Raw genomic sequence first — 20,305 nt, 5'->3', positions numbered from 1 at the left:
CATGAAGCCGTACACAGGCAGCCTGGACAGTAGTCAGGAGCTGTTCAACTACAGGCTGAGCAAGTGCAGAATGGTGGTAGAATGTGCATTTGGACGTTTAAAGGTGCGCTGGCGCAGTTTACTGACTCGCTTAGACCTCAGTGAAACCAATATTCCCACTGTTATTACTGCTTGCTGTGCGCTCCACAATATCTGTGAGAGTAAGGGGGAAACGTTTATGGCGGGGTGGGAGGTTGAGGCAAATCGCCTGGCTGCTGGTTACGCGCAGCCAGACACCAGGGCGGTTAGAAGAGCACAGTAGGGCGCAGTACACATCAGAGAAGCTTTGAAAACCAGTTTCATGACTGGCCAGGCTACGGTGTGAAAGTTCTGTTTGTTTCTCCTTGATGAAACCCCCCGCCCCTTGGTTCACTCTACTTCCCTGTAAGCTAACCACCCTCCCCTCCTCCCTTCGATCACCGCTTGCAGAGGCAATAAAGTCATTGTTGCTTCACATTCATGCATTCTTTATTCATTCATCACACAAATAGGGGGATGACTACCAAGGTAGCCCAGGAGGGGTAGTGGAGGAGGGAAGGAAAATGCCACACAGCACTTTAAAAGTTTATAACTTTACAATTTATTGAATGCCAGCCTTCTGTTTTTTGGGCAGTCCTCTGTGGTGGAGTGGCTGGTTGGCCGGAGGCCCCCCCACTGCGTTCTTGGGCATCTGGGTGTGGAGGCTATGGAACTTGGGGAGGAGGGCGGTTGGTTACACAGGGGCTGTAGTGGCAGTCTGTGCTCCAGCTGCCTTTGCTGCAGCTCAACCATACACTGGAGCATACTGGTTTGATCCTCCAGCAGCCTCAGCATTGAATCCTGCCTCCTCTCATCACGCTGCCGCCACATTTGAGCTTCAGCCCTGTCTTCAGCCCGCCACTTACTTTCTTCAGCTCGCCACTTACTCTCTTCAGCCCGCCACCTCTCCTCCCGGTCATTTTGTGCTTTCCTGCACTCTGACATTATTTGCCTCCACGCATTTGTCTGTGCTCTGTCAGTGTGGGAGGACAGCATGAGCTCAGAGAATATTTCATCACGAGTGCGTTTTTTTTTCTTTCTAATCTTCACTAGCCTCTGGGAAGGAGAAGATCCTGTGATCATTGAAACACATGCAGCTGGTGGAGAAAACAAAAGGGACAGCGGTATTTAAAAAGACATTTTATAAAACAGTGGCTACACTCTTTCAGGGTAAACCTTGCTGTTAACATTACATACATAGCACATGTGCTTTTGTTACAAGGTTGCATTTTGCCTCCCCTCACCGCGTGGCTACCCCCTCAACCCTCCCCCCTCCCCGTGGCTAACAGCGGGGAACATTTCTGTTCAGCCACAGACAAACAGCCCAGCAGGAATGGGCACCTCTGAGTGTCCCCTGAAGAAAAGCACCCTATTTCAATCAGGTGACCATGAATGATATCTCACTCTCCTGAGGATAACAGAGAGATAAAGAACGGATGTTGTTTGAACGCCAGCAAACATATACTGCAATGCTTTGTTGTACAATGATTCCCGAGTACGTGTTACTGGCCTGGAGTGGTAAAGTGTGCTACCATGGAGGACGCAATAAGGGTGCCCTCCCCAGAAACCTTTTGCAAAAGCTTTGGGAGTACATCCAGGAGAGCCGCGAATGCCAGGGCAAATTAATCCTTTCACATGCTTGCTTTTAAACCATGTATAGTATTTTAAAGGTACACTCACCGGAGGTCCCTTCTCTGCCTGCCGGGTCCAGGAGGCAGCCTTGGGTGGGTTCGGGGGGTACTGGCTCCAGGTCCAGGGTGAGAAACAGTTCCTGGCTGTCGGGAAAACCGGTTTCTCCGCTTGCTTGCTGTGAGCTATCTACAACCTCATCATCATCATCTTCTTCGTCCCCAAAACCTGCTTCCGTGTTGCCTCCATCTCCATTGAAGGAGTCAAACAACACGGCTGGGGTAGTGGTGGCTGAACCCCCTAAAATGGCATGCAGCTCATCATAGAAGCGGCATGTTTGGGGCTCTGACCCGGAGCAGCCGTTCGCCTCTCTGGTTTTCTGGTAGGCTTGCCTCAGCTTCTTAAGTTTCACGCAGCACTGCTTCGGGTCCCTGTTATGGCCTCTGTCCTTCATGCCCTGGGAGATTTTGACAAAGGTTTTGGCATTTCGAAAACTGGAACGGAGTTCTGATAGCACGGATTCCTCTCCCCATACAGCGATCAGATCCCGTACCTCCCGTTCAGTCCATGCTGGAGTTCTTTTGCGATTCTGGGACTCCATCATGGTCACCTCTGCTGATGAGCTCTGCATGGTCACCTGCAGCTTGCCACGCTGGCCAAACAGGAAATGAGATTCAAAAGTTCGCGGTTGTTTTCCTGTCTACCTGGCCAGTGCATCTGAGTTGAGAGTGCTGTCCAGAGCGGTCACAATGGAGCACTCTGGGATAGCTCCCGGAGGCCAATACCGTCGAATTGTGTCCACAGTACCCCAAATTCGACCCGGCAAGGCCGATTTAAGCGCTAATCCACTTGTCAGGGGTGGAGTAAGGAAATCGATTTTAAGAGCCCTTTAAGTCGAAATGAAGGGCTTCATCGTGTGGACGGGTGTAGGTTTACATCGATTTAACGCTGCTAAATTCGACCTAACGTCCTAGTGTAGACCAGGGCTAAGATTACCCAGACTGATTTGCCAGTGTACCTTAAGATTTGCATTGTCATTACTGATCTGCTACTTCTGGGTTTTTCATCAACACAGATTGGCAATTATACCAAACTGGTAGTACTTCTGGTGCTGAAAATCATCTCCTATGACGAGAGAACAAAGTGCAAACTAAAGTCAGAAGTGAATTTAGGCAAGTCTGAGAAAAATATAGGGGCCTGATTCTATTCTTATTAACATGTATATCAAGAGTAATGCTGCTGAAGTCAATAAAATTATACCAGTTTTACCCCAATATAAGCGATTAGAGAATCAAGCCCTAAGAATGTCAAAGGAAGTCTAGAGGGTATCTAAGATATCGTTATTTACACCTTCCTCCAGGTCCCTCAGACAGGTTTGTTATACTTATGCTCCATCTAAACTCCCTTCCACTCACTTCCACTTATTATATCTTCAACCCCTTTACATGTTAGTTCTGAATCTGCCTACCTAACCCAACCAAGTCTAAGGGAATCTAAATTGGCTCAACTCTCACAAAAAGGGGCCAGAAGACAGGAGTGTAGCACAAAAAGAAACAGGGTGTGTGTAATAAAGTAAGTTGAAGAGGCCCCCCCCCTTCCTTTAACTTAAACTTTTTTATGCCTTCTTCTGAATGTTCAGCTTATAAATTACATCAGTTTAAAGTCTTACACATTAATAAGTAGGTCTAAGGAAGTCTGAGTTTTAGGGTGACAAAGTTAATGTAAGGGAGTCTAACTTATACCTCCTTACTCCTTAGCTCTGAATTTGGCCCTGAAACAGGCCTCAAAATTCATTATTACTATTTTATAGTTCTATTACAGTAGCATCCAGAGTCTAAATCGTAACTGGGGACTTATGGTGCTAGGCACTGTAAAAATACTTAGAAAGACACAGTCCCTGCGTCAAACACCTTACCTTAGCTAAGTGACACATGAAGGCTGGGAGGGTAGAGATATATGTCCAGATATATACACTTGACTATATTTTGCATTTTATAATTGAGTGCCAACAAATCCTACCTCCCCACCCGAGCCATAACTAACTGGCTGATTTCCTATAGGCATTGAGACCTAGGTGAGTCTCAGAGAGAGATGTGATGGAACAGAGGATAATGACCTTACTGATCAGATCAAGAAGGGAATTGCGTGCTTGGAGGGCAGCACAGAAGAAGACACAGAGATGTTTGTGAGAGAAGCTAACAAACTGACAGATGGGACTGTTCATGGCAGAGTGAAAACTGCATGGGAGGCAACTTGGTAAGAGCAGACATGTAGGGATGGACAGTGTGGTGAAGACACTTGAAAGTGAGGACAAACAGCTTCAACTTGGTGTAGTTAAAGGAGGCCCAATGGAAGGATTAAATGGTGTTTCTGTGGTCAGAGTGACATACAGAATAGATTATTTCAACAGCTCCGTTTAGTATGAACCCAGGAAGGTGATGTAGGTGTTAGGGAGGGATGGAAAGGTTGATGTCACAATAATCAAGACTGGAAATGATAAAGAGTGTCTGCATAAGAGGGTTATCTCAGTTACCAACATTGAACCCAATACGCCACAGGTGAGAAGCTAATTTGTCACATTCCGCCTCACTCTGTCTCTTAGAAAACTTACACTCAAGGTATATGCTTTTATAAATGTTAAGTACAGTCTTTATCTTTCAGCTAATTCTCATGTTAAATCAAGATGTGCCTCCAAATCCTGGTGTTCTCATTTTTTCTTACAGTGAGCCAACAGAATGCTGAACGATAAAATAAATAGACTGGAAAATTTTAGTTACCAGTTTCCCACATCATTTCAAGCACCGCAGAATGCAACTCATCTCAGTATGGTTACCATGTTTTAAGGCTCTATTAAGTTTCTAATCAATATTTTGATTCATCGGCTTCCAAAGACAAACTTATTGACATGGGGGAGCTTTTCAGCACTTTTGCACTGAGCATAACATTAATCTTGGTATTCAGAATGAAAAGATGGCTCTTCCTCTGCTGTAGATTGAGTGTTCGTGTAAATAGTTTTACATGCTTAGAAAATGCATCTTTATAATTTTCTCTCTCTAGGTGGGGATGAGATCCCGAAACCAAGGTGGAGAAAGCTCTCCTAATGGGCATTTCTCCAGTTCTAAGCCCATTGTCAGCAATGCAGCGAATGAAAACCTTCAGGAAGATGCCAATAAACAGAACAAATCTCATCAAAAGGAAGAGGAGGTCATGGTCTCAGGGACTGTAAAACGACACTTAAAATCACCAGCACCTGGTGAACGAAAGAACAAGAAATCCATAGAACTTTCTAAAGAGGACTTAATCCGGCTCCTCAGTATAATGGAAGGAGAATTGCAGGTAAATAAAACGTCCTCTCTCTTATATAACTCTTCTGTGTCTTCTCCTTGTTACACTCTTCTCTGCGGGTATGTTTGCCCTTGGAATTGGGGAGATAATTCCCAGCTACAGGAGACGTACTCACGCTAGACGTACTCACACTGACCCTCACCAAGGTATTGTACTAAATATGGCATGTAGCCACAGCAGGGCAAGCAATGGGACAGGCTAGCTGCCCTGAGTACCTGCCTGTGAGACACCCTAGGCAGACACTTAGGGCAGATAGCCTCTCCTGCTGCTCATGCTGCCATGGCTACACTATATTTTTAGCATACTTGCTCAGTAAGAGCTAGTGCGAGGATGTCTCTTGCAGCTATGCATCACACCCCCAGCTCCAAATGTAGATGTACCTTGAGAGACTTGGATCTCAACATTGGCACACAAATTTAAGACAAAGGACTCCAAAGGAGGAGTAATCACAAATGGGATTGAGTGGGTTGAGGTGTTTAGTGCAGAAGTCACTATTAAGTACAGCCTTATTGAAATCCTCATTAGTGATTTGCAGATACTAAAGTGGGAGGAGTTGCAAACACCAGTCAGAAGAGACAGAGAAATACTAAGAGGCCTAAAGAGATTAGGCATGTGGGCAGAAAACAACCAAATGAGATTCAGATGCAAACAAGTACAATGGGGGAAACAACCCAGAAGACAGTTATTCAGTGCAAGGGAGAAACCTGGAAATCAGTAATGCTGGAAAAGAACTTGAGGTGACAGTGGGGCAATACATGAAACAATTTAGCCTTTTATACTGCACTTGTGTTTATATTTGTGAACCACAGCAACATTCCAAAAGCTATGCCAATTTTCCTGGCTGAGTTGACACATTTACCTACAGATGGGATGGTGCTATAACAGGGGGAATGGGATTTCTTTTCATAGTGGTGTCCCCTCTCTGCATTTCTCCTAACAGTATCCATGTGCAGTTTAAATGAGGTCAGCTTTTTATCATCCCCAGCCGCTTCTTTCCAGTGAACCACTATTACACAGCACTTTGTTATGCCCTGCTTTTCCTGAAAGCCACATTCGCTGGACTTTTCCTTTAGTTTTGGACTGATCCCCATTGCCTCCCCGTTAATCCACTGGCAGGACACAATTATGTTGTGAGTGATCAACCAGTGAGAAACCTGGGTTACACCACCACTGCAAAAATATCAGGCCTGAGCTCATTACTGAACACTATTATTCCATCCAGTATTTCATCACCAAAATACCAAGGCACAGTCTAAGGTGCATTGATTGGTTGCTTTCTTAGTAGATATGTATAAAAGAAAAATAATCTTGTCAGCAGAGAAGAGAAACCAGCTTTTTTTTTTTTTCATTTAGCGGCAGAAACTAAATTGTTCTTTGGTTTTCAACTTTAATTTATCACAAACAAAAGGCACCTTTCCAGAGGAATACAACTATAATTTTTCTATGACAAATGGAAATAAAGAGAATGCAATTCTGTCTGATTCAGTTTTACAAAAAGTCATGCTATTGCTTCTGGGGCAGAATTTCATGAGCCATGTGTACTGTTAAAAATGGGAAGATTTCACCTTGGATGAGATTTGCAACTATGTTTGAAAAGATCAGTGTTAATTTTTGCAAAGCAAAACTGTCACGCACAGCTGTCGTGTTGAATGCAGTCTGCTCTGATCAATCATTTAGCATATGGATAGTTTCCTGAAAGATTTAAGCAGAAATCAGTTCAATGGTTTGCATGCACCACTGATGGGGGAGGGATGAAGTACACTTCTGTGGTGAAGACACAAGCCTACGTGGCAGGAGATTTGCTTCTATTCTTGGCTCTGTTGTAGAATCCTGTCTAACTTCGGTTAAGTCACTTACAGCCTGATCCCCAGTGCTTAATTTGTGCTGGGGCTTGCCAGGACTCAGTCCCGGCACTGCTAGGCTCGGCAGTTCATAGCCCCAGCACCTCTGGGCTTCTGTAGACAGCGCTGCTGCCAGCCACAGCACAGATGTAAGGGTGGCAATACACCATACCATGCCACCCTTACTTCTGTGCTGCTGCTGGCAACGGCACTGCCTTCAGACATAGGTGCCCGGTCAGTAGCTGCCACTCTCTGGCTGCCCAGCTCTGAAGGCAGCATCGCTGGCAGCAGCAGTGCAGAAGTAACACTACCACTCTCCCGCCACCCAGCTTGAGCCCCGCCACCTCTTTCGTTACAAATTAAGCATTGCTGATCCTGCTCCCATTCACGTAAATTCCTGTGGACTTCACTGGAGCCCAGCAGGGTCTTCAGTCTTTGTCTCTCACTTTGCATTGAGGGAGCAGAAAGATTAAAGGTCCATCCATCTACCCATTATCCTCATATGGCAACTGAGCACAATCATCATCTGAACTGCAGTAGCATCCAAAGTTCTCAGTCAAAATTGTAGTCCATTGTACTAGTCACTATTCAAATGAATAGTCCCTGCCACAAAGAGCTTAGAATCTACTGATACTTACCTACCCCACAAGAGGCCTGTGAAGCTAAATTTGTTCAAGTCTGTGAAGCACTTTGAGATCCTCAGGAGGAAGGTGCTATTGGAGTGGAAAGTATAAATTGTTAATCTGCAGGCTTTTTAATATAGCTTCAGAAACCAATTTGAATTATTTACCCAGTTATGCTAAATGCATTGAATTGTTAATGGAGTGAGCAGGCCAAAGAAGCCTGGCTTGAGATGAAGGTCTGGGCTTTGTGATTATAAATGAGGACATGCCAAAGAAGAATCATGCCAGGGTGAATATACTGGCATTACTCCCTGGCTGTCACAGTGACCTACTACACTGTATCATTTTACGTATTTTCTTTTTCAGATGTTTATTGTCAACTGTAGTGGCTTGACTAGTGTTTTGATTCATAGAGCCAAATCAAGCTCTGGGATTAGCTTGGTCTTCAAACCTTCTGGATTGCCCAAGTTACATTACTTGACTGATCTCCAGAACAAGAGACTCCTGTTAGCCCCAGCTCTGGTGCCATGGTTTAGATGCTTTATAAAGCACCTTTCCTACTCAAGATATCGAGACAGGGTCCAGGACACATAAAATGGGGTGTACAGCCTTGTCTTTGGAAACCATTTAAACACCAGCAGAACAAACATCATATAGACACATGTGACGAGGTTTTGTTGAGAGAATGACTGCAGGCTTTGCATCTAGGATTAACCAATATCTTTGCAAAAAGTGCCATAAAGTCTGTAACATCTACAAGGCAACTGATCTAATTTATCAGACTTCTAACAATGCAGTGACCTCCCAGTGCTCTGTTGCATTGCTGTCGGTACTGATAATGAGACCTTAGTATGGGATGGGAATCCCTTGCTTCTGCTCCAGGGGCTGAAAATGCTAACAAGCCATACGGATGTCTCCTAACAGTGATAGTTATAACTTTTTAAAAAAACTACAATGGCCTCCAGTAGCTAGCCTGAGTTTTGGTTCCTAGAGCCACGTCAGACACTTTGATTTGTTGGTCCTCAAATTTCCTAGCTTGGCCATATCTAGTTACTGAATTTACAGAAGAATAGAGTTTCATAAACCACTAAAGTCACCAGTGCCTAAACATTGTTCTGTAAGAAAGCAGGAAGAAAAAATGTATATACAAACTTGCAGTAATTAGACTTCTTCCCAATATTCATGGGCAGGGAAGCCTTAAAGACAGCCTCTCCAGGAGGGAATAAGAAATAAACAAGCTCATGCCAGGAACTAATTTAAAAAGCCACACACCGCTTGATACAATAGTTGTTATTCTGCAGTATCTTACTGCTTTGAGAAAGCAAACAGAGATTATGTAGTCTTTAACCATCCACCTCACGCATAGGGGTAAACAATTTGCAGGGGATGTTTTCCTTATAACAACATGAAAAATGTCTCCAGGTTTTTAAATCATGATTTAAAAATTGATTTAAAAAGAACCTGAACTACAGTCAGACATGAAAGAATAACATCCCTGTACCTGACACTTTCAGTGATTTCGGTGACACAAAAGAAAAGGCATAGATTACCATAACAGAACAGCAGAGGCATCGGGGATCTTTCCAGCTAAGGTGTCATCTTATCTGTGGTGCACAGACTTTAGTCTGATACATATACATGTTTGTATTGGCAAGAAAATATACCCTCTATACTTTCCAAACAGCAGCCATTAATCTACAGAAATACCCACCCCAATGTTAAACATTTCCTGATCAGGGGCCTGAAAGGAAACAGGAAGCAGCATATACACATTTTTACTAGCCTCCCTCCTATTTCGGATTAAAAAAAAAAATCTCATTTGCAAAGCCAGTACTCCACTAGGAATAGTTAATTTTTTCAAGGAAAATCATTTATGAGCCAGGTTTTTGTCTGCTGCCTGACAGATGTAGGAAACTGTCTACCAAACTTAAAAGCTACACTACCCACCAAAGTAGAAGCACCTTTCAACTCAACCCTCTAGTTATAACCTCTGTGTTAGCATGATTCCTTAGCGTGGCACTGGTATATATCAGACACAGCTCAGAGGTTACCAGTTACATTTGTCTCTTGCACTCTTTAGACAAGCCATGTCTACACTACCACTTTTGTCGGTATAATTTATGTCGCTCGGGAGGGTGAAAAAAACACACCCTGAGCAACATAAGTTACACCAACAGAAGCGCTGATATGGACAGTGCTATGTTGGCAGGAGAACTTCCCCTGCTGACATAGCTACTGCTGCACGTGAAGGTGATTTTAATATGTCAACAGGAAAGCTCTCTCCCGCCGGCATAAAGCAGCTACACAAGCCATCTTACAGTGGTGCCGTGCCCCGGTACAGCTGTGCCGCAGTAAGCTCGCTAGTGTAGACATGGTCACAGTGGAAAATACTTCTTGAGGCCCTTAGTCTACAGCCAGCTCTATGTGGGTGCAGAGCATGCCTGCGCAGAGCCAGTTACAAGATCAGGGCCTAAATTAATCATTTATGTTAAAATACCAGTTACAAATATTTTTGTCTATTGTAGATTATATACTGGGGAATGTGAATGTCCATATGATGGATTAAATTTCATTCTTAAAACTCAGAGTGTATGGATTTACCACAAAACAGCTGCCCTGAGAAATCATCATTCTTTCAAATTGTCAGGTGTTACATCTTTTTAGGAGCTTGTTGTGAAAGGTGTAAACATTGCAAGACAGATGGGCAGAGATTAATCTACCAGAGTAACATCCTTTGCTTAAGGAATAAGACCAAGTGATTCTACCCATATGTAAAGGAAACATTTTGCTTTATCCTTTAAAAACAAGGTTTCATTTTACAATTAATTTTAATGCTTATGAATAGTGGTGCTTGAATTTTTTTTAGAGTGGGAGAGCTCTGCCCCCTCTTACACCTGTCCGTGCCCCCCGCTGCTCTCTAGAACTGGGGCCAGGAGCAGGGCCATGGGTCTGGGACAGGGGTGATGTGGACGGGATAAGGGGGCTGAGGCTGGGGCCAAACCTGGGGGTGGAGGTGGAGCCCTGGGTGCAGGGCCAGGAGCGGAGCCCCAGGCGTGGGTCCAGCAGCTGGGAGCCCCGCGTAAAACCAGGGGGTGGTGCAGCATCTTCCGCACCCCTCGTTTTGCACCCATGCCTAGCGCATGAAAGGCACCAGACTGAGAGCCCTGAAGACTGGAGTTATTCATTTCTCTTAAGAGCAATAGGCCCAGCATAGTCAATGGCAGTGCAAGTTTCCACCATACCACCAATTCCCAGCCTTGAGGGACTACTTCTTGGTGTGTCCATTCAATCATTGGTCTCTCTGGATAGATTGCTAATAAGAGTCTAATTTGTAATGTGAACCGCTATACATTAGGAACTGGACTAAGGCTACCAGTTCACACTACACGTAAGGTATTGGTTTTAACCTATAAAACTCTAACTACTTTGGGCCTAGCTATCTGAGGGATTGCATCTCTTCCTATGTTACACTGTATCCGTTGCATACATTCAAGGTGCTTGAGCTAGTACTTCCAGCAATAAAAAAGAGGGGGCTGATAGCAGGGCAGTCTCCATTGGAGTCCTTGCCTAAGGTCTTGGCTACACTGAGGTTTGCCCTAGTCACAGCTATCATTGCCCAGCCGTTGGTGTGTTTGCACTAGCCCAGAACCCCACAGCTAACAGACAAAGCCACTAACTGCACCCATGGAGCTTACCCTTGCTTGAAACTGGGATAAACTATGTTGTATAAATTGTGATGCTCCTTGTCTGTGCTAAGGGTTTATGCAGTGGCTGTTACCACTGGTAACTGACATGAGGACAAATCCCCCATATAGGCAAGGCCTAAGGAATGCAATTCTCTCTCTGCCAGACCCAGGACTTGTTGAATTCAGGGCATGCTGTAAGATTTAACTATCTATTGTCTTGGGCCTGTCAGTGAGAGGTATATTGGAATTGGTTCTCATGGTACCAGGGACTGAGAGTCACCTTATTATCCCCTGCCTCTAGTGAGAGGGAGTCTTGCCTGTGGTATTTGGGTTCTAGCTCCCTAACACCACCAACTAGTCAGTCACTCTCGAGGGCTCTCCTCTGGGCTATGCCAGCCCTGTCTTTGCCTTGCAAGTTAACAGTTGGTGCCTCCCAGTGTTGAAGTCCCCTTGAATTGTTCCCCTGTAATATTCAGCCCCTGGCACTGGCCACTAGCCAAAATTCTAGATCCTCTGTTCCCAAGAGAGCAGCGTACCCCAGTTTACCAGTTTTACCTTAAATCACTGCTCCTGTGTAATTCACAATACTTATAATAAACCAAAAGAAGGTTTATTTAAGAAAGAATAGAGGTTCCACTAGAAACAAGTGAGAATGATGGAAACAAATGTATTACAATACAAAATAAAATCATAAAACGTAACTAGGGCCTATACTTATTGATAGTTACCTTTCCTATCTAATAAAGTAGGTTTCTCCTCCTCACCCCTCCCACTCCAAGTTCAGTCTGTTATGGAGCTGGCTGACTTTACAGGAGCCTGGATCCAATCTTTCATGAAACACTCCCAGCCAGCAACATGTCTCCTCAGTGAATGGATGCACAGTGTCTTCCTCCACGCTGTGGTAAGCTGCATCAGTCTTTTGTCTTTATTCACAGACAGTGCGTTCCCCTGTCTGCTGTAATGTTCCTTTTTAACTCCAAGTGGTTTCAATTGTTTGCAGTTGTCTTCGATAGTTTTTCATTTGATAGTTGTTCTGGGATGGGGCAAGAGTAGACAACTGAACCTTGTATTATATCACCAGACGAGCAGGGAGGGGTGATAACTCCATCGCACTTGAATGGGCCATCACTGAGACATATGAGTTCCTAACTTTTGAGTGACTAACTTTTACTTTACGACCATAAGGCATAGCTTTCAATATAGGTCCATTATTCCTTAAATATTATCTGTACACATCTCACATTGGTTATGAGTATTGATAAGTTACAACCTTTCAGTTGTAACCTCACATGCGACCCTTCATGGATAAATACCAGGAAAGTGGTGTAGTGAGTTTGTCTGGTCTGAAACAGGAGCTGCTTGTAAAGAACAGTGAACCCTTTCCACATTGGCACCAGTGAGCTGCTGTGTCACATATGATGAAGGCTTTAAGGGTTAATTGTTATTCTGTTTGTTAAGGTCTTTGGTGGAGATTTCAGTAGTCATAGCCCCACAAAGGAATGACCTCCAGAAGACGTAGGGAAATCCCCTTTACTTACAAATTCAAATAGTGTGTACATGTACATATACAGCACGTACTCTAACAATGTTTATAGGTAGTTTATTGTAGCATTTTGGCATTCATCTTTCTAATAAATAATTAAGAATTGTAAATTATTACAGCCTTTTCTTGCTCTTTCCTTTCACCTCACTTTTCTTTCCCTCCATTGTATATTCATATATTCTATTCTACTCTGCTTTACATTTCTCTCTCTGTCAGTATCTGACATTCACTCTTTCCTTAGCTGGAAAAGAAGGAAAAAGAGAGAGAAAGCTATGTTCTCCTCCCTTTTCCACAATGGTCTATCTTTCATTCCTCTCCAGTCTCATATCTTCTTCACCCTTCATCCCCAAATCCCCTCCCACTCCTGTCTCACTTACCTTTGATCACTGTCTCCATGCCTCCCATCCACCACGACCATCCCTCTCCTTTCAATGATCAAGCCCCTGTCCCCAAACTCCTCTTTTATAGCAGCACTAAGTCTAGCCTGCTTCCACCACCCTCTCCAGTCCAGCAGCTCCACTCCAGGGAACTAGCTGAAGTAATCTTGGAACCATTAGCAATTATCTTTGAGAGCTCCCAGAGGACAGGTGAGGTCCCAGAGGCTGAAGAAGGACAAACATAGGACCTACCTTTAAAAATTGGAACAAAGAGGACCTAGGAATTATAGACCAGTCAGCCTAACTTCCATACTTAGAAAGATACTGGAACAAATTATTAAACAATCAGTTTGTAAGCACCTAGAGAATAACAGGGTTATAAGGAATAGCCAATATGGATTTGTCAAGAACAAATCATGGCAAACCGACCTAATTTCCTTCTTTGTCAGGCTTACTAATCTAGTGGAAAAGAGGGAAGCTGTAGACTGTTTAATAAGTCTTTTGACACAGTCCTGTGTGACATTCTCGTAAGCAACTAGGGAAATGTGGTATAGATGAAATTACTATAAGGTGGGTGCAAACCTGGTTGAGGTCCAGAACCTGACAGCTGGGCCACGAGAACCCTAGGAGAAAGTGGGGTCAAGAACCATGTAGAGCATTGTCAAGTTCATCTACCTGGGCTGCAAGCAGAATTCAAATGGTCGCAGCAAACCAGATGTTCTTCAACAAATAGTTCTTACTGCCTCCTGTAAGAAGTCCATTTCTTACTAATGGACACAAAAACATCTTTGCTATGAGATTATGTTCAGGATTTATCAAATCTGTGTACTACCTGTATTGCTATATGGATCAGAAACCTGGACTCCCACAGGTGGGCTTGGAATGGCTAGAGTAGGGTTCAGTTTTTTCCCCAAGAATTGAAATTGGGGAGGGGGGGCATTCAAATTTACAGGGGGGGGGTCAGGGCTGATGAGGGGTGAGACCGTGAGGGTGAAGGTGGGCTGTATGGCACTATAGTAAAAACTGAAAAATGTTTCATGACCATTATATTAGATTTTAAAATCATCACACAAATTAAAGTTGGCTACTCAAGCCTTCTATGAAGCACTACATCTACATCCTTCTTGGTTTCTTGTTATAATTTTGCACAACTCTGTTCATTAACTTTATGAATGCAGTGCATTCATCTTTGGTGGCTTCTCGTGTATCCAGTATTTCCATTCCTTCAATTGATATGCTCATTAGTTCATTCACATGATCAGGCAGAAGGGGACTTCTTTCAAAACACAAAATTCTATTCAATGATGAAAAAGAATGCTCAACTGTAGCTATTGTGACTGGGAGTAGCAAGAGATGAATTCCTACTTCTTTCAGCTCAGGAAACATAGCATAAAGATCGGGTCGAGCCACTAGTAATGATAAAAAAGAAGTTGAAGTCAAATCTTCATTCATTCGTCATATGATATTCCACTCTGTGTTCAAATTCTCTAATCTGTCCTGAGTATATGGCAGCCCCATTGCTGGTAGTGCCTCACTCCACTCAACTGTCGGTGTTTTCTAAGACAGGGATCTGTAAAAACTACGTAGAGGTTGAGTAGAATCTAGAAGTCGCTGTTGTAGATTTTAACGAATCAAGTCTGTGTACTTTTTCAGTTGTCTTAACAAACACTTCTTGTCCTCTTCACTTAAGGATTCAATATAAATGCCTTCATTAGTCAACTTCTGGACTGAAGTCTTTGTTTCTTCCAGTACTTTGTCGATGGATAGCTGTCTGATGGATCCAAACGTAGCTTCTATTGCTAGACAAAGATCTACTACTGTTGTAGCAGATGCCTGGATGGCATTGTTTAATGACCCAAGTGGTTTCAACAGTAGACTTACAAGAGAGAGAATGGCAATAGTCTTCTCTGAACATAGTCGCAAAAGTATTCCACCAGCCTCACTACTTAGATCTGTCCCATCTTGATAGATACTTTCCAAAGCCAGTAATAATGGCTGGAGTAATTTTAAGACAACAGCCAAGGATCGCTCATGAGAAAGCCAGAGGGTTTTCCCAGATTGGACTAATTTGAACTTCAGTCCCAGTGTATCTTCTATATTTTCCAAGATATTCAGTCTTTTTGGACTCTTGCTGAAAAAAGAATACCATAAAGACATTAAATTTATAGCTTTTAAAATGTCTTTTGAAGAGTCTGCAGCTCGTACTAGTGCTGTTTGGAGTAGATGGCCTCTGCAGTGTGTATAGGAGAGACTAGAGTTACACTTTTCTCTGAGCAAAGCTTGTGCTCCACCATGTCTTCCAGAGAAGTTTGCAGCTCTATCAAATGCACAGATAGCCATCTGTTTGGGGTCCAGTTGACAAGCATTTAACTCTTCTAAGATGTGGGTTGTCACAGATGCAGCCAATCTGTCTTCTATAACTTGAACATCTAGAAATGCATGTACTGGCCTACCATTGACGTACAAGATACGTGATCTGACGTACCACTGTTCAAGATAACATACACAACGACTTAATACTTGATGACCATGTGCATTGGTGCATTCATCAGCCATGTATGCAAATTTTTTGAATGTGAGAGTTCTTCACTTTTTCAACTGTTGAGTCTTTCACTGTTGCACCACATGCATCTAGCCAATCAGTTGAGTTTCTTGCAGAAAGATGGTGAGCATTTGCTGGTCTTGTTCGGAACCAGTGTTCAACTTCAGGATGAACAAGTGACAATGCATTTAACATTGGCCTCCAGTTTGTAGTGTGTGGTATCTCTTACTTAAATAGAAAGTATGATACCACAGCCATGTTTGTTCACATGAACTGTGTTGTGTCTCCAACATTCTTAACAGCCTCATTAACACTCACCGGCGTTATCCTTGATCAGTGGACACTCAGAGTTCAGAGGTGCTTTCACATGAGTTCATCTCCCAGGTGGGGGGCAAGAAGGCACCATGCTCGTTCCTCCAGCTGCGCACTGTTCGCTCTGGCTGCTGTTGTTCATTATGCCACCATTCATTCCATTGCTCTGTTGCCAATGGCCCTGCACCGTCACCTTCTGCTGCCACCTGCCACTGTGACCTCTGCGAGTTGGTCTCTTGAAGTTCCACCCAGCTCTCAGTGATTTTAGCTGAGCTCTCAGTGGGGGAATCTCGCTGCTAGTGCAGACTGGGCCATCTCTTCCACAGAAACACTGTCCCACAGCAGATCTAAGCACTTAGACCTGATTATCAGTGATTTCAGCTGTAGTGATCACTTAACAAAACAAAGACTATCTATGGAGCCTAATCAGCTCTGTCTTTAAATAGTGGAGAGGGGCAGGTCTCATAGTACTTGTGACTCAGGCAGACCATCAAGCAAAACACCTGTCCCCCCCTCTCTCTTGATGCCCTCAATCAGCACAGGCTAAGTACAGTTCTACTGCCCTTTACTCATACAATAAGAATAACAACATTTCATTACACCTCCCCCCCGCCCCGCATTCAAGTGATTTGTAACCAACCCCAGCCAAAATCTATCACTTGGGCAACACAGCTCTGTTTGCTGGATACCTAGGTAGATTAGGTGTGAACGTAAATACAATCTGGTCCTGAACCCTTTCCCCCCGAGCCCCCAGCTCATCACTAGCTGTCAGGGAGAGCTCATTTAGACTTCGCTTACAAATCATAATTTGAAATTATTAGGTTGGCCAACATCACCAAAATGAATGCACTGACATGGTCATAAAAACAACAGCTGTATAAGAAAGCTAGTCTATGTTCATACTTTTCAAATCTATTATACTTTTTCAGATACACATATTTTATCATACACTGTATATGCTTTTAAAGTGTGTATTAATGTTTCAATTTCAATTCAAATTTCCAAACAGTCACTAAATTGGCAACACTGCATGTAACTAGTTCACAAAACTGGAGGGGGGGGAGGTGTTGGGGAAATTCACGGGGGGTAAACACCCCCATGGGGGGGTATAGGGAAATCCCTGGTAGGGGTTCTCAAACTTCATTGCACTGCAACCCCCCTTCTAACAGTAACAATTACTACATGATCCCAGGAGAGGGGACCAAAGCCTGAGCCTGCCCGAGCCCCACCACCCCAGGTGCCGGGGGGCAAAGCCCAAGTCCCACCGCCCTGAGTGAGGAGGCCAAAGCCCAAGCCCAAGGACTTCAGCCCCAGGCAGAGGGCCTGTAACCTGAGCCTCGCTGTCCAGGGCTGAAGCCCTCAGGCTTCAGCCCCGAGCGGTGGGGCTCGAGCTTCAGCTTCGGGCCTGGGAAGTGGGACTTGGGCTTCGGCTCTGGCCCCTGGCTCCAGCAAGTCTAACACCAGCCCTGGCAACCCCATTAAAATGGGGTCATGACCCACTTTGGGGTCCCAACCCACAGTTGGAGAACCGCTGGGCTAGAGGCATTCCATATGTGGTGTTAGCACCAAATCCTGAGCACAAAGTGGTTTCACTCTGTGCAAAATGTCAGAGTCTCACAAAGATCTAGCCTTCCTTCCATTGCTTGTTATATTCAAAAGTGGTGTTGCATGCTCTTTGGCCGTGTTCCCAGAATGGACAAATGCAACCAGTGCACTATGCTGTCAAACTTTCTATTGAAGCTTGAAAGGATGCACACCCTGACCCTACCTGGCACTGCCTATGCAGCTGCTTCAGAAATTCATGGATCTGCAGGATTGAGCCAAAGCTGGGCACTTCACTACATGATGCCTAGTGCAGTGCTCTCAGATGTGGTCACTCTGGAAGGTGCAATGGTCTTATATTAACAGGAGTGTCATATGTAAGACATAGAAGGCAACTGTCCTGCTCTACGAGGTGCTGGTATTTCTGGGTGCTGCACTTCAGGAAAGTTGTGGACAAATTGTAGAGTGTCCAGAGGAGAGCAACAAAAATGATAAAATGTTTGGAAAAGCTGACCTATGAGGAAAAGTTAAAAAAAAAGGGGCATGTTTAGTCTTGATAAAAGACTGGGGTAGGGGAGCTGAAAACAATCTTCAAATATGTTACAGGCTATTATAAAGAGGATGGTGACCAATTGTTCTCAATGTCCGCTGAAGGTAGGAAATTTAGGTTAGATATTAGGAACTATAAGGGTAGATAGGTTCTGGAATAGACTTCCAAGGGAGGTTGTGGAATCCCCATCACTGGAGGTTTTAAAGAACGGTTTGGATAAACACTTGTCAGGGATGGTCTAGGTTTAGTCGGTCCTGCTTCAGTGCAGAGGGCTGGACTTGATGACCTCTTGAGGTCCCTTCCAGCTCTACATTTCTATGATTCTTTGATTCTCAAGGTCCTTAGTAGACTATGTGTGTTTGATGATGATGAAAACTGGTTGAAAGACTGTACTCAAAGAATAATTATCAATGGCTAGCTGAGGATGAATCTAGTGGGGTTCTGCAGGTGTCTGTCCTGGTTCTAGCGCTATTCAATATTTTCGTTAATGAGTAGGATAATAGAGTGGAAAGTAGACTTATAAAATTTGTGATTATACCAACTTGGGAGGGGTTGCAAGCACTTTGGAGGAGAGGATGAATTCAAAATGGCCTTGACAAAGTGGAGAATTGGTCTCAAATCAAAGACCTTATCTCCACATGTGGAGATCAATATTAGTCTAAATTTGAGATAAATATGTGTACCTACATCATTGCTTTCCATCTTCTAACATCATCTTTCCTCCCATCTCTCTTGGGTACTTACAGTGCTATCACTGTGGCAGTAAGAACTGGTTCTGTCCGCTTGTACTGTATTTGTTTCAATCAGAAATTGTGATGATAGACTTAAACACTGTTGTGATGGGTGATATGGAAAGTGATTAAAGAAATATTGGACATACTCACTTTTTTCCCCCTGGAGCACTTGCTCTCACATTCTTGAATTGATTTAATTAAATAATTAGTTGTTTGAATTAGTTACTTGAGCAGGGAAGGTGGAGCTGTTGGAGGGGTGGTATATGGAGGTGTTTTGTTATGATTTGTGAGGGGGACTCACTTAGAAAGGGAAGTGGGGAGAAGCTGCTGGAGAATCAATCCAGAGGTAGGCAACAGAATCAAAGAGTGTATGTGAGGTGAGGGAAGTGCAGGGAGTTCTGAAATAGCCATCAGGACTATCAGCTGGTGTGAGAAGCATTTGTCATCTGGAATGGAGTGTGGGTGACCAGGATTGATAAACCTGTGTCTGAGAGGTGAGGAGGAGAGCTGAGGAGAGCAGGAAGCATATGCATGTAGTGGTTTGGTGAAGGTGTTATTAACTATGCTGAACATTACGAGTGGGTTGATTTAGTCAACTCTGATCATATTGCTTAGATGAGAGTTAACTTTACTAAAGCGCTGAGAACATTCTAGGTATATACACAGCAACAGAAAAAAGGAGCAGGTAAGGTCAGTAGGAGGAGAGAGAAGTAGGTTAAATGAAATGAAATAAAAGAGTAGAATGATGGAGGAAGGGAGTCAAAGAGAAAAGGAGGAATGGAACAGACCAATGACTTTGAGATAGAGAGCAGGAAAAGGAAAAGGAAGGAGGGATTGAGAAAAAAGGAAGAGAATGAAGGAGAAGGAGGGACTCGACATTGCAGCAGAATGTCAGCAGTAGAATGGTAAAGTAGCAAAAAACACATCAGAGAAGAGACCTTGAAATGACTTATGGTCTACAACTGCATCTAGAGAATGTTGCTATGCAGATGCCATGTACGAGAGAGAGAGTGCAAAAAAACAGTATTGCTACAAGGAACTAAACTATTCCCGCAGATCTGACTGAATACATGTTGCTTTTCTGCCAACTCATGTTTTTGACATGATACCAAACTAAAGTAGATTTCAGATGGTAAGGGCTTTATGAAAGTTCTATTTTTTTAAACAAGGGAATTGTTATCGAGGTAAATTCCGTGTAATCATCAGTTTTTCTATAATATACGATCACTACATTGCTTAAGCACTGTGATTCAAGGCAATCTGAGCCAGCATACCACAAGTCTTTACTCACAAAAATTTAGAATTACAAAATGGAACTCTGCTGTCTTTGCTAGAGAAAGTACTAAGACACAGTTTACAGAAGTATGGTGATTTATTTCAGCATTTTCCTGTTTCCACTGAAGTTAAGCTGGCTCTTTAGTAATAAAATTGCCTTAAAAGTAGATCATTTTAAAAAAAATGTGTTTATAAAAACATCAGCTGTCAGTTTTTAAGCTGTTACCTATAGTTAACTGTAGGGTGAAT

At 43.5% G+C, this 20,305-nt stretch overlaps 1 protein-coding gene across 3 annotated transcripts in view; it reads left to right on the top strand.

The window, feature by feature from the left end:
- The window catches only part of FILIP1 (filamin A interacting protein 1), a 167,176-nt gene that overhangs the window by 56,592 nt on the left and 90,279 nt on the right, over positions 1-20,305 (top strand). For all 3 annotated transcript variants that reach the window (XM_074947996.1, XM_074947997.1, XM_074947995.1), the window contains exon 2: positions 4,744-5,022. In XM_074947996.1, the coding sequence (XP_074804097.1) occupies positions 4,750-5,022 (273 nt within the window). In that variant the 5' untranslated portion in view covers positions 4,744-4,749. The remainder of the gene's footprint in view (positions 1-4,743; positions 5,023-20,305) is intronic.

This window comes from Natator depressus, chromosome 3, assembly GCF_965152275.1.
Source record: "Natator depressus isolate rNatDep1 chromosome 3, rNatDep2.hap1, whole genome shotgun sequence".
Classification (NCBI taxonomy): Eukaryota; Metazoa; Chordata; order Testudines; family Cheloniidae; genus Natator; species Natator depressus.
The sequence above is the reverse complement of the archived record's forward strand: the minus strand, read 5'-3'. Positions and strand labels throughout refer to the sequence as shown.